Genomic DNA, 13,323 nt, shown 5'->3' on the forward strand with positions numbered 1-13,323 from the left:
AACGCTCTTTCATTAAATAAAGAAAGCAAAAGTGGCTAAATTGTGCTGTGTATTGTGGAAAATTCTAGCTGTAGATCTCCTGCATGTTGTTTAGATCCAGAGGAGTTAGCTGTGTTAGTCTGTAGTCGCAGAATAGTAAAGAGTCAAGTAGCACTTTTAAGGCTAACCAACTTTATTGTAGCATAAACTTTCGAGACGAAGAGAACTGTGGTTCTTGAAAGCTTATGCTACAATAATGTTGGTTAGTCTTAAAGGTGCTACTGGACTCTACTATTTTGCATATTGTTTAGTCTTTCTCAAAGGAATTACATCTGTGAAGAGATACATCCTAGAAATTTTAACTAAGGAGAAGAAAATAATTGCGATTCTGGAACATACCTTTAAAATTTATTACTGATAGTTCAAAACTATTCAGTTCAATTGTGCAGTCCTATTTATAAAATGCCAATGTCAGTGTTTTTCATTGTCTAGAGTTCATCACCAAGGCTCCAACATTTGGCTTGTTGGGAAATCAGTATGAAGAAGCTGCTTCAGAAGTTGTTGGCTTTCCTTTTCATTGGCAGTTTGCTTGGGATTTTTCTGCTGCAGAAGTTCCGTCCCTGGCAACCCGAAAAGAAGGGTAAAGTAGAAGTGGTAACAACACAGATGACATTGAGGGGAAACCACCTGGCCAAATTCACATTTGAAACATAGTAAATGAAGACTGGCTTTAGTTTTACCTAATAATATCTTTGCCGTCTTTTAGATTTCATCCAAAGAAGTGCTCTCGCTTGTTTGAGGGCTCAAACAGATGAGACAAACATCATGCAACTCCACCCAGCCATCAAATGCAAAATATAAATTGTGCAAAGAAGGAAGGTTTGTTTTTTAACTTAAAAAAATATTCAACCTCCACTTGGCTTTCCTGTTTGAAACCAGACTCTCTGTTTTGCAATTAGCATTTGAAAAGAAACAATATGTGTTTTATATTTCATGGATTATCAGAGAGGTGTGGTCTTCATCTCATCTGTCTGAACCCTCATTGAATGGCTTTGGCCAAGTCCAAAGCTCGGTTTCAGTGCTCTGCCTGCAACATGGGTCCCCTAACCCTATTGAGGTGATGTGAAGGCAGCCTATCAAAAGTATAAAATACTTTTTTTCATTTAAAAAGCTATGTAAATAATAATAGGTTGGGTCCACCACAGAGTTTTCATTGGCACAAGGACTTCTGCCCAAACAGTGTGAATTTCTCAGCTCTTGCCACCTATGACAGCCCCAAATGCCCCCAAATCCTGATGTTGGAAGAGAAGGGCCCCCCAGGAGGAGCATTTAGACTGCCTTATAAGGGATGACTACTGCTGCACGGGCACCCTCAGAAACGCTACACTTGATCCAGCCCAATATCATGCAAAAAGATGCAGCCTGAAAGACCATTATCTTATGAAGGAGATGGTGCTGTATATATTACTGGATGCTTCCTTCTGCCTACCAGGAACATGTTTGATGGGCAGTGCTGACAGATTCAGTTTCCTTTGTGTGAAAGAGCAGAGCGCTGGAGATTTGTGCTTATCTTTAACATTTGCCTTAATAACAAAACACAGTAGAGGCAAACAGACACAGCTTCAGCAGGCAGCAGATGCCCATAGAATAACTCAAAAGTTTTCACTTTCTGTTGCAACTAAGTACTAGAAATAGTTATATTTCATTTGTTAGAGTTACCTAGTCTGAAGGTTTCCCCCGAGGTGCAGTAATTGATCTTCAGGGAATTTAATTGTAGAAAAGATAGAACTTACATTTATTGAGGTAGATTCCATTCACAGGCGGTCATGGTAGGAATTCTGAAAAAATGTGTCCTTCTCCTTGAAAAGTCATGAGGCAAGACAGAGAAACTTTCTCAATGGAGACAGGGAGAGAAGAGAAGTCTGGAGGTGTTCCCACCTTAGAGAACGAAAAGTCATTTGTTTATCAGGAAAAGAGAAAGAGTCCATCTGACTCTGGTATCTGAAGAAGTGAGCTGTGGCTCACGAAAGCTCATACCCTCTTATAGGTGCTATTGGACTCTTGCTCTTTTGCACTGCTACGGACAGACTAACATGGCTACCCATCTTGACTTATCAGGAAAGTAACGCAATTTCCAAGGCATTCTGAGTCACCTATCACAACACTAACTCCTTCTCAAATGCTCCTTTTGCTATGATTTTGCCCCTACCTTCACTTGGACAGGTGTCATCTTCTCCAAGTTCAGATGGATATTGCATTCCAAAGGCAAGAGATTCCCAGCCAACAGAAACCATCTCATCAGCTCCCGGTAGCCAATCAGTTTGTACTAGCATTTAGGCTAACAAAGTAATGGTTTGCAGGCATTACTAACACCACCAAATGATTATTAATGAAAATGAACAACCTCTCCCTATCCGATGTATTGTCGAAGGCTTTCATGGCCGGAGAACGATGGTTGTTGTGGGTTTTCTGGGCTGTATTGCCGTGGTCTTGGCATTGTAGTTCCTGATGTTTCGCCAGCAGCTGTGGCTGGCATCTTCAGAGGTGTAGCACCAAAAGACAGAGATCTCTCAGTGTCACAGTGTCACAGTGTCACACACTGTGACACTGAGAGATCTCTGTCTTTTGGTGCTACACCTCTGAAGATGCCAGCCACAGCTGCTGGCGAAACGTCAGGAACTACAATGCCAAGGCCACGGCAATACAGCCCGGAAAACCCACAACAACCATCTCTCCCTATCCCCCAATCATTATTACTGATAATTCAAATCATTCAAGTTAATGTTTTTTTTAAATCCACAAATTAATTTCATCCAAACATGGTGTAATTTTTCTGTGTTCACAACTATTCTTCCAGATCCTGAAAAAGAATGGCTTAAAAGACAAAATGATCGTAAAGACCAATTGTATGTCATCTGCCAGAATGAAAATCTGTCAAGTTCAGAATGGAAACTGAAGGATAGGGTTGCCCGACAGCTCTTTGTGGTTCAGAGGCTTAGGCTGATCTACTGTGAGGTACCCAAAGTTGGCTGCTCCAACTGGAAGAGAATCCTTCTACTCCTCACTCTCAACCTTGACAGAGACCCCTCTGAAATAGACCAGAATGAAATCCATAGAACAGGATTTCTGAAGAGGTTGAGTTCTTACCCTTCTGAACAGCAAATGGAACTTCTGGACAACTACACTAAGGTGATGTTCACCAGGCATCCTCTAGAAAGGCTGGTGTCTGCATACAGGGACAAGCTCCTCCATAATGAGCCTTACTATGGCATCATACTAACAAATGAGATCAAGGCCTTGTTAAGGAAGAACATAAATTCCACAAAGGAAGTAACTTTCCAGGAGTTTGTGCAGTATGTTGTGACAAGGAAACCCAAGGATTTGGACATACACTGGAAGCCAATGTTTGCACTCTGTGATCCCTGCAACATTCATTATGACATTCTGGGGAAGTATGAGACGCTGGCACAAGATGCCAAACAAGTTCTCAAGAGAATTGGTGCTCCAGAAAGCCTCCACTACCCAAATACCAAGATGTATAGTTCAGAGAAACGGACTAATAAGAATATCACCTGGGAGTACTTAAGGGAACTCAGCTGGAATCACATAGGGAAACTCAAGGAGATTTACCGGATGGATTTCTCTTTGTTTAACTATTCTTTCAATTTCAGAAATGAAACTTTGCCCCTAAGGTTCAATCATACTAAATAAACAAAATTTATTTTATACGATCATTTCCTTTCAAACACATCAATAAAATCAAGACCTCCTCAGTTGTACAATATATCAAGTGTGGGAGGCTTGCTGGAGCTTATAGAAAGTATTAATGATAGAGAGGTGGACTGGAAAAGGAAAATGGCCCTGGAACAAGCCAAGGTGAGTAGTCCCTGTGGAACTACAAGCCAGAGCTACAAAACAAACAATGGGCACTGGCTCACCCATTGCCTCATCCCACAAACTGGTGCCCAGGTAGAAAGAGGTAATTGGTGATCTGACATTGATAATTATTGCTGATGAAGGGTCTGAGCCAAGCAACCCCTGAGATAATTGGCAGAGTTGCTAGCACTTGAGTCACTTGTTCCTCATTGCCAGTGGCCTCTAGGGCAGCAGCCCTCTGGGATATTTCCCTGTAAGTTGAATGGCCAATCTGCTCCTGAATGGTAGTACACTCTGCCATTTCTTATGTGAATGAAGTGTGTGTTTTGATCACGGTATTCAAAATGTAAAATGAGCTTAACACCTGAACTGTTTTAGAGTACTATTTCATTAAAATATATCCCACAAACTCTTTGCCCAACTCTTGAAAATTTTCTGAGCAATCAAAGGCAAATGCTAATCCAGAAGTATTTGTCTGTCACCTTCTATCGCTGTCTTTTGACAGCAGGTAAAGATTTTTTTGTTTTGTCTAGCATTCCCTCAATGAACTCTCCTTCCTGCCCTATAGTTTAATTGCTGGGTTTGTGTTTTAATATGTATTTTATTTTTGGTTTTAAAGTGGTTTTATGATTGTTATAATGCTATGCTTCTAATTATTAGGTACCTTGGTGGCCCTGACTGGACAGAAAGGTAGAATATAAATTCAATGAATGAATGAATGAATGAATGAATGAATGAATGAATGAATGAATGAATGAATGAATGATCAAAATCCATAAAAGCAACTAGTACACATATGGCTTAAAGATAGTAAGCACTTTGAATTGTGTATAGAAGCATATAGGGAGCCAAGAGTCCTCCCCAAGCATGAAATATACATTGTCTGTATATGCTAGTCGATAATCTTGCTTTCACATTTTGCACAACTGAATTTTCCAAACAGTTTCCAAAGTCAGCCCAGCATATGAGCACACTGAGAGCCAAGCTACAAGTGACGCCTGACACAGGTTGGACACTTGTCAGCTTCCCTCAAGTTTTGATGGGAAATGTAGGCCTCCTGGTTTTACAGCTTGGCTCTCCATTACAGCTGAAAGACCAGGATGCCTACATTTCCCATCAAAACTTGAGGGAAGCTGACGAGTGTCCAACCTGTGTCAGGCGTCACTTGTAGCTTGGCTCTGAAACTATCTAATTTGGATATAATTGTAGCATGAACTACTCTGGCCAGATCATGCCTACCAAGGAAAGAGCATGAGTGGTAGACCAAGCAAATTTAGGCAACCGCATTATATGCTGGAGATGCAATGTCAGCTTTTTGTCTGCAGTCGGAGAACAAATCATACCCCTGAAGCCACAAATTTCTCTTTTAGGAAACAAGATGCAGAACAAGCTTTAATCCTGTCTATCTAGTCTGGATTGACAGTCTGTTAGCCTTCATCCAGCCCATTACTGCTTCTAGACCCCGGTTCAGGATGTGCACTGCTTCACCTGACTCAATTGGAAAGGAGTAGAATAGGGTGACATCAACATACTAATAGCACCTCACTACAAATTACTGAATGCCACAGTCCATGTTACTTTACTTTAAGCATTTTACTGAAAACAGCTGCTTTAAATACATGCACTGGCATGTTGATTGGAAAAGCACCCAAAACAAACAAACAAACAAAAACTATAGCATGATGTTAAGTAGATATGTAACCTATGTTACAGTCTGTTTAAGATAACTATAATTTTATTTTATTTAAAAGGAGAGGTTGGAGTTTGGCTATAATCAGTCTGCATGTGGGGAACTGGGGTTGGGCAGGCTGTGGGGGAAGCACCACCATTGCACCAAGGCTGAGGGAGCCAGCTTGGGGTGGGGGGGAAGCCGCCAGTGCAGTGCTCACAGGGGGTTGCTGAGGTGGGAAATGCTTTTTGAATGTTTCCTGCAGTTCCCTCTCTAAGATTCTCACAGCGGCCCACCCTTGTATTATATATAACTGATACAGAAGTACTAGCAAATCTGTAAAAATGCCCTTCAGGAAAGTATTCAGAACTTGGTTAAATTATTTATTTATTTAATACTCCGCCTTCCTTCTGGGCGGTGCCCAGTAAAATGAAGAAAAGAAAGCCTGCCACCAAGGACAGCCCTTCAGTGACTCCTCCTGCTGAAGATGAATGCTTGACAGTATTATGGGGCCTGCAACAAACCAGCAGCATTCTCTGAAGCTGACCTCTCCCTCCTGCTGTCTGTGGGCTGCCTGAGGGATGAGCCCCTCATGGACGATAAGACAGGAGCAACCTTCTTAACTGCAAATGATCTGTAACCTTTTGTTTTCCTCCACGGCTTCCCCTCCCCTCAGCCTCCTTTGGCAAGGCAGGAACTTGCACTGGGCCCAGTGAGAGCAGGATCGTAGGGTAGGTCCAGATCCCTGGTGCCGCCACCAGGTCCCGTGGGAGTCCCTGCCTCCCCCACTGACAGGCCTATTGTGGAAGTAAGGAGGTGGCTGGGGGAGGCAGGAAAAGCCAACTGCCCCCCCTGCCACTCTCGGGCCATCTTAGCCTCCATTGCCAACAAAGGAAGAGGTGAGTTTTATGTACATGGGCAGAAAATGCTTTTGTTTTTTTTGGGGGGGGTATTTAAACACCCCAATGTAATTTTTAAAACTTTTCAGATATTTCTGCAACCTCGTGGAGTTCCCCAAGGTTGCAGAAGCATCTGATTTGTAGCCAAGTGATCCTGATTCTCGGATTTAAGTATGCACACATTGGGGCCACTTGGCTATTAAATATATGATATTTTTGGGGTGTAGAGCTTCAAAACTTTACATAGCGTTCTGCCAGTCAGCTCAAAACCTGATCTGCTTTACAATCATGTATTTAGCTAGGTTTGAGAAACATTAGGGGACCTGAGTTTTCTTGCCTATGTTTTTTCTGTTAATTGTAGGATTAATTAGCCTTTGTATTTACTTAGCAAGTTCTTGCCTAATAAAAAGAGTTATGCTTTGCTTTAAGAAAATCATTAACTCAAAGAAGTTCTCTGTTCTTCTGGCCAAAGATTAGGCTCCAAGACCCTAATACTTCATTGTACTATAAAATATAAGAGTCTCAGAAGGTTTATCTTCTATAGGTCCTATAAGGATTTTGCAGCTGTTTAAGCTAATAACTCTCACAGAACTGAGCAGTGTAGACCCTAGATTGGGTACAAATTAAATCATTCATCACAATAGAATGTAATAATTTCCCCACTTTCCCACTGAAGAGTTTCCAGTGGGTAGCCTTGGCATCTTGCATTCACACAACCAAAGGCAAGGAGCTCGATCCTCTGAGCCCTACAAGGAGGGCTATCAGATCCCGCAGCCACTGTCAGGAGTTCAGGAAGGTGTGTGTGTGGGGGGGGGGGGCGTGAGGGGAACTGGTACTTAAATCTATCAGACTCATGGCCCATGTGAAACACATGCACACGCCCATACCTCGCATGAAGGCATCCCTTCTGGCCCATAGCTTTTTGGGCTGATTCTTAAAGAATTGGCTCCTGTGTGATGTCGTTGCTTCCAATGTAATTGGAAGAGAGTGGACAAGGCATTGAGGTTGTCTTTTTTGTTGCTGCATGGGAGGCTGACAAAGATGCGCCCAATTTTTTCGGCACCCAATTCTCTCATCCTTTCCTTTAGCAGCTCTCCCCACCCCCCCAATTTCCTCTCTCCTTCAGCTGCCTCTTCTTTATAAACCAGCCTTAATGGAACCTGAAACCACTTGAATGTCACCCAGTCTTCAAAGTTATGGGGTTTGTTTTGTGAACAAATGGGGTTAAGAGGACGTCTCTGATGCAAGAGGGGACCACTAAAGGGGGCAGGGGGGGGACGGGAATGGGGGCTTTCACTCCCCCTCTTTCCTTCATGCTTTGAGTCTTGCCTTGAAGCCCTACCACATCTTTCTCCCTCTTTCAAATCCCCTTTGAGCACACCAAACAATGCAAGCAAGGAGGGGGGCTCAGAGGCAGATCTTGCAAGAGGAATGGGGAAGCAAACATGAAATGGCTTTCTCAGGTCTCCCCACAACCACATGCCTCTCTAGAGCTCTCACTTTAATCCTTAGAGAGTATCTCTCCAGTTAAATAAAAAGCAAAGAGAGCCTTCCAGCAAGAAAAAAAATTCCAATCCAGATTGCTTGGGTGCCAGCTCTTTTTACAGGCCAGGAAAAAAACAATGGCTGTTCCCATGACAAATCAAAGCAACAGGAAGAAAGGGGGGGGAACCCCCCACGGGAAACCACAAACACTTCAACGGATAAATTCCTATACCAAAGTGTATTTTAAAGTGCAAATGCTCATTACTCAATACCTCTCAATAATTCATTAGTTACATAAATAGAAAATCATTCCATATTCTCTACAAGTACATAATTCAGCATAGAAAGAGTGCAATAACAGTCCGGGTGTAATAAAACTTCATTTTATATAAAGGTCCCTGTAGTCGTGTCTTTCTTCTTAATTTCGTTTGTTTCTTCTTTATTTCGTTTATTTCCTCCACACAAGCATAGATGTAGTGAGGCAGATGGAAGGCTCCCCGTCATGCTCAATCTGGGGCCGGCTACAACGAACAGATTTCATGCCCACTTCCTCAGGAGTGTGTTTACTGTTATAAATATAAGTTAATGAGCTAATAAATATAAGTTCATGAGCTTATAAAGAAGTACTAGCCTTCTCTACAGAGGAACAGGAGCAAATCCTTGCTGGCGTCTCCTCAATTACGAGTGAATCTGATAGTTCCCCTAAAGATGATTGGGATTCACTTAATTTTTTGAAATACAAAAAAACTAAGTATGACCTACATGTGGCTACTCTTTTCGATTATCACAAGTCCCAATGAATCCCACGGGGGCTGAGGATTCAGAAACCCCCTGGGATGTTTGGATTCGATGAAGAATTCAAGTCTGATTGGGCAGCGATACTGAATAAATGCAGCCTAGACCTTATGTTACTTATAATTAGAAGATGTAAAAAGGAAAGTGCTGAATTGTTGAAAGACATAGAAAAAACGGAAGCTTCCATTCAGGCTTCTATGGCGTCGGCGGATTATGAATCATGCCTTAAAGAAATAGAGCAAGAGGTACGGCTGTTTGAAGCACGCACTAAAGAGGTCAAGATTAAGAAATATAAGAGGGACACTCTGGACTATGCTAATAATAGAGTGTAGAACTGGTGGGATGCCTCTAGTGTGAACAAGGAGACCAAATGCAGGGTCTCCTGGGCGGAACTGGTGAGGTCATTTTCAGATCTTGAGACATCAGGAGTGTCGGACAGTTCCGGAGATGAGGGAACTAGTGGCTGCCATCTCCGCAACAGAACAGTATACTCCAGCCTTTTTTAGGGAGCCTTTTTTAGGGAGAGGAAAGAAAAAATCGTTCCACAAACCCAGGCAGAAACCTTAGTGTTTAATCTTTCTAAACGTAATCTAAATTTGGTAGAGCAAATAGTCCTCAACAAAGGCTTGGGTTTTGTTCCAACGCCTAGATATTTTCCTTTTCAAACTAGGCTGTATCTTTTCAAGCTGATCCGTCAAATAAAACTTAGGGCTTACTTTGGAAAATTGGATACTGTTTATCCTAAATTTGACTTTGAAATACCCAAACGCTTAAAACCAAATTCTAACTTTGTGCCCCCCATTTCTGACCATATAATCGACACGTTCGAATATATGGTCATGAAGGACATTGTAAAATTGGAAACTCAACCTATGCGGACCTGGCAGAACTTATCCACGATTGAGAGAAGGGCAATCAGATCACTTAAGGATGACAAAACTAAGCCAGCAGACAAGGGGGGAGGGATAGTTATCTTGGATAGGGAAATGTATGTAGGGGAGGTGATTAGACAGCTTGGGGATACGTCTAGTTATCAAAAAATCTCCTCGGACCCCATGGAGCATATCAGGAGTATCATCAAGGTGGTCCTTGATGAGGTGAGAGAGCTGGGTGAAATAGACGATCAGTTATATAGGGCATTACAAGTAAGAACTCCCAGAATTCCCCTCTTCTACGTACTACCCAAGATACACAAAAAGGTCTACCCTCCCCCCAGCCGCCCCATAATTTCTGGATGTGGGTCAATTCTGGAGCCCCTAGCTATTCTCCTTGATTCAATGTTGCAGGCAGCAGTGGCTGAAATACGTCCACTGATTCATGACACCCGAGACTTTATCAAATGGGTAGAGGGTCATCCTTTGGGGGAAGACACTGGCTTTCTAACGATGGATGTAGCTTCCCTGTATACCATCATTCCACACGACACGGCCAGGCTAGTGGTAGAAGAGGTTCTGACAACCAAATTAGAGAGATCCATCTCTTTAAATTTTCTCCTCCAACTACTGGACCTTGTGCTAGAAAAAAACTACTTTCGATTTGAAGTTACTTTTTACTATCAAGTTAGGGGTGTCGCTATGGGGTCCTCCACAGCACCTTGTATAACGAACCTATTTATGAGTAAATGGGAAGACCAGTACATTTTGCATCCATCCAACCCCTTTAGGGCAAATATAATCCAATATTTTCAATACATAGACGACCTTTACTTTGTATATAAAGAAATAAGACATGTAGAGGACTTCTGTAGCTGGCTAAATAATAGTGATACAAATGTGAAATACACCTGGCAGTACAGCAATCAGGAAATTAATTATCTGGATGTTGTAACATATAGGGATAAGGATAATAAGATCAGAGACAGGACCTATAATAAGGACACAGATTGTAATTCATATTTAGACTTTCATCCCCGACATTTACGGGAAAACATCCCCTTTAGTCAGCTGTTGAGGATTAAACGGAACTCGTTCCTGGTAGACTTTGAAAAAGATGGTAGGGTGTTGTGTGCAAATTTTGCTGGAAGAAATTACCCACAAGGGGTTATAAATACAACACTGGAAAGAGCAAGGGCTACAAATAGGGAATCCCTATTTGAGGCAAAAAATAAGAACCAGAGTAATAGAATAATATGGACTTTGAATTTTACTCCTAAGGCCAATCAAATTAAAAAGGCTGTATTTCAACATTGGAGCCTTGTGGAGGGCATAACAGGCTGTGAATTTGGAATTCTCTTGTAAATTATTTTATGTTGGATGCACCTTAAGACCTTTCAAAGTACGGGTGCTCGAACACATCTCTCGCATCCGCAACAATATGCAGGAAGCGCCCTTAACCCAGCACTTTAGGGTGAAAGGGCACTCAGAAAATGCGTTTAAGGCAATGATTCTGGAAATAGCAAGTAATAAAGGCAACGGCGAGTCAGTACAAACGTGGCTCCTTCGCCGGGAAGCCTTTTGGATCTTTAAACTTGATTCTGTAAAACCAAGGGGGCTCAACAGTGAGCTGTCCTTAAGTTGCTATCTGTGAGGGGAATTATGCTTGCGGCCACAAGAAATGGGATGCTATACCTTTAAGGGGATTGATATCAATTAGCCAGCATACGATTTGTAGGAAATTGCTCTGTCTCTCTGGCGCGCGAGAGAAAGCATCGCCGCCATTCCGGAGTGTAAAGACTATGATTTTTCCTCCTGATTGTTGTGTAAGTACTAGATTATTACATCATAGATTGCATGAGTATATGAATTGTTAGAAATTAGCTCATGAATTGTTAGAAATTAGCTCATGAACTTATATTTATAACAGTAAACACGCTCCTGAGGAAGTGGGCACGAAATCTGTTTGTTGTAGCCGGCCCCAGATTGAGCGTGACGGGGAGCCTTCCATCTGCCTCACTATATCTATGCTTGTGTGGAGGAAATAAACGAAATAAAGAAGAAACAAACGAAATGAAGAAGAAAGACACGACTACAGGGATCTTTATATAAAATGGACTTTTATTACACCCGGACTGTTATTGCACTCTTTCTATGCTGAATTATGTACTTGTAGAGAATATGGAATGATTTTCTATTTATGTAACTAATGAATTATTGAGAGGTATTGAGTAATGAGCATTTGCACTTTAAAATACACTTTGGTATAGGAATTTATCCGTTGAAGTGTTTGTGGTTTCCCGTGGGGGGTTCCCCCCCTTTCTTCCTGTTACTTTTCACAGGCCAGGCATTAATATGCCCTCCATGTAAATTCTTTGAAGAGAAATCAGCATATGCAATCTCCCTCCTCCTTGCCTCCTTGTAGCTTCTGCTGGGAAGATGCTAAAGGATGCTGGGAGCTTCCTGCTATGGCTGCGTTGCCCTCCCTGGCTGATCCCAGCTTTGCTGCTGCCATCACTGTGGCAGCATTGATTTCCCCCCAAGGCCAGGGCTGTAACCACTTCCCATGACCCCACCTTTGGTGTAGTGTCAGCTTGCCCAGCTCCCCGCAGCCTCAAAGAGAAGAAGTTCCCTCCATGCTGCTGTCTTGCCTACCCTTACTGGAGCTCCATTGCCTCACAAGGAAGAAGTAATTGTGTTTTCGGTGCATGAACAGAAAACACTTTTTGAGGTGGTAGAATTTTAACCCCCCATGTATTTTGGAGGAGTTTGGGATATTTTTTTTTTTTTGCAAGTGTGGGGTTCCCCTAAGGTTGCAGAAGCATATTTTGTACCAAAGTGCCCCTGATGTGATGACTGATGTATCTGCATGCTGGGGATATTTTGCAATTAGATATATGAAGATATATGATATGCGATTGTAATGTGAAGCCACCTTTCAGGAATTCTTAGCTAATATCTTGGCCTTCAGCTATGGGATCCCCATTCTCTCTGAGAAAGATCAAATGGGAAATTCACCAGGGCTCCAGCCAAATGAGGACTTGGCCTGCAGATAATATGGAGTGGGAGACACAGGATGGAACAGGAACTCATCTGTGAAAGGGGATCTGTGTAGGCAAACTTAAGATCTACTTTACTGTGTATTGGCCATTCCTCATGGGTAATTTAAAAACCACCTTCCATTAACTGTGCATACAAGTGTAAACATAGAAACAGTGCTGGAAGGGACCCTGGGGTAATCGAGTCCAATGCACAAAATTCACAGCTATCTCCCCCCCTCACTCTCCCAGTGACTGCTGTTCTATGCCCAAAGTAAGGCAAAGTTCAAGTACAACTGATTTATTTCACAGGAAATGTTAGAGTGAAATCCATATAATTTTGAAAAAAGGGCATATGGTATGGATGAAGTGTAATATACAATGCCACTCTAAGCAGAGTTACACTGTTCCAAATCCTTTGGTATCAATGGACTCAGAATGACGTAACTCTACTTAGGATGTCACCCAGGGCTGGATCGAGGGTTGCCGGCGCCCAGGGCAACCCTAGCCTGACCCCTTGCGCGCGCACATGCACTCCCGGCGCTACGTGATGATGTCATTTTGGTGACATCATCATGCAGGGTGGAGTGGTGGAGGCAGCGTGCGGGGCTGGGAAACTGCCTGCACCATTCACTTCCCCGCAGGCAAATGGTGCGGGCAGCTTCGCAGCCCCCCACGCTGCCTTTTGCCTGCCCTGCAGGACAGGGGGC

At 42.6% G+C, this 13,323-nt stretch overlaps 1 protein-coding gene across 4 annotated transcripts in view; it reads left to right on the forward strand.

Annotated features, from left to right (window-relative positions):
* LOC129324851 (carbohydrate sulfotransferase 8-like) overlaps positions 1–3,710 on the forward strand; it is a 31,998-nt gene extending 28,288 nt beyond the window's left edge. For all 4 annotated transcript variants that reach the window (XM_054972277.1, XM_054972279.1, XM_054972278.1 and 1 more), the window contains 2 exons: positions 472–619; positions 2,837–3,710. In XM_054972277.1, the coding sequence (XP_054828252.1) occupies positions 517–619; positions 2,837–3,690 (957 nt within the window). In that variant the 5' untranslated portion in view covers positions 472–516 and the 3' untranslated portion in view covers positions 3,691–3,710. The remainder of the gene's footprint in view (positions 1–471; positions 620–2,836) is intronic.
* Positions 3,711–13,323: the final 9,613 nt, after the last annotated feature.

This window comes from Eublepharis macularius, chromosome 2 (genome assembly GCF_028583425.1).
Source record: "Eublepharis macularius isolate TG4126 chromosome 2, MPM_Emac_v1.0, whole genome shotgun sequence".
In the NCBI taxonomy this organism is placed as follows: Eukaryota; Metazoa; Chordata; class Lepidosauria; order Squamata; family Eublepharidae; genus Eublepharis; species Eublepharis macularius.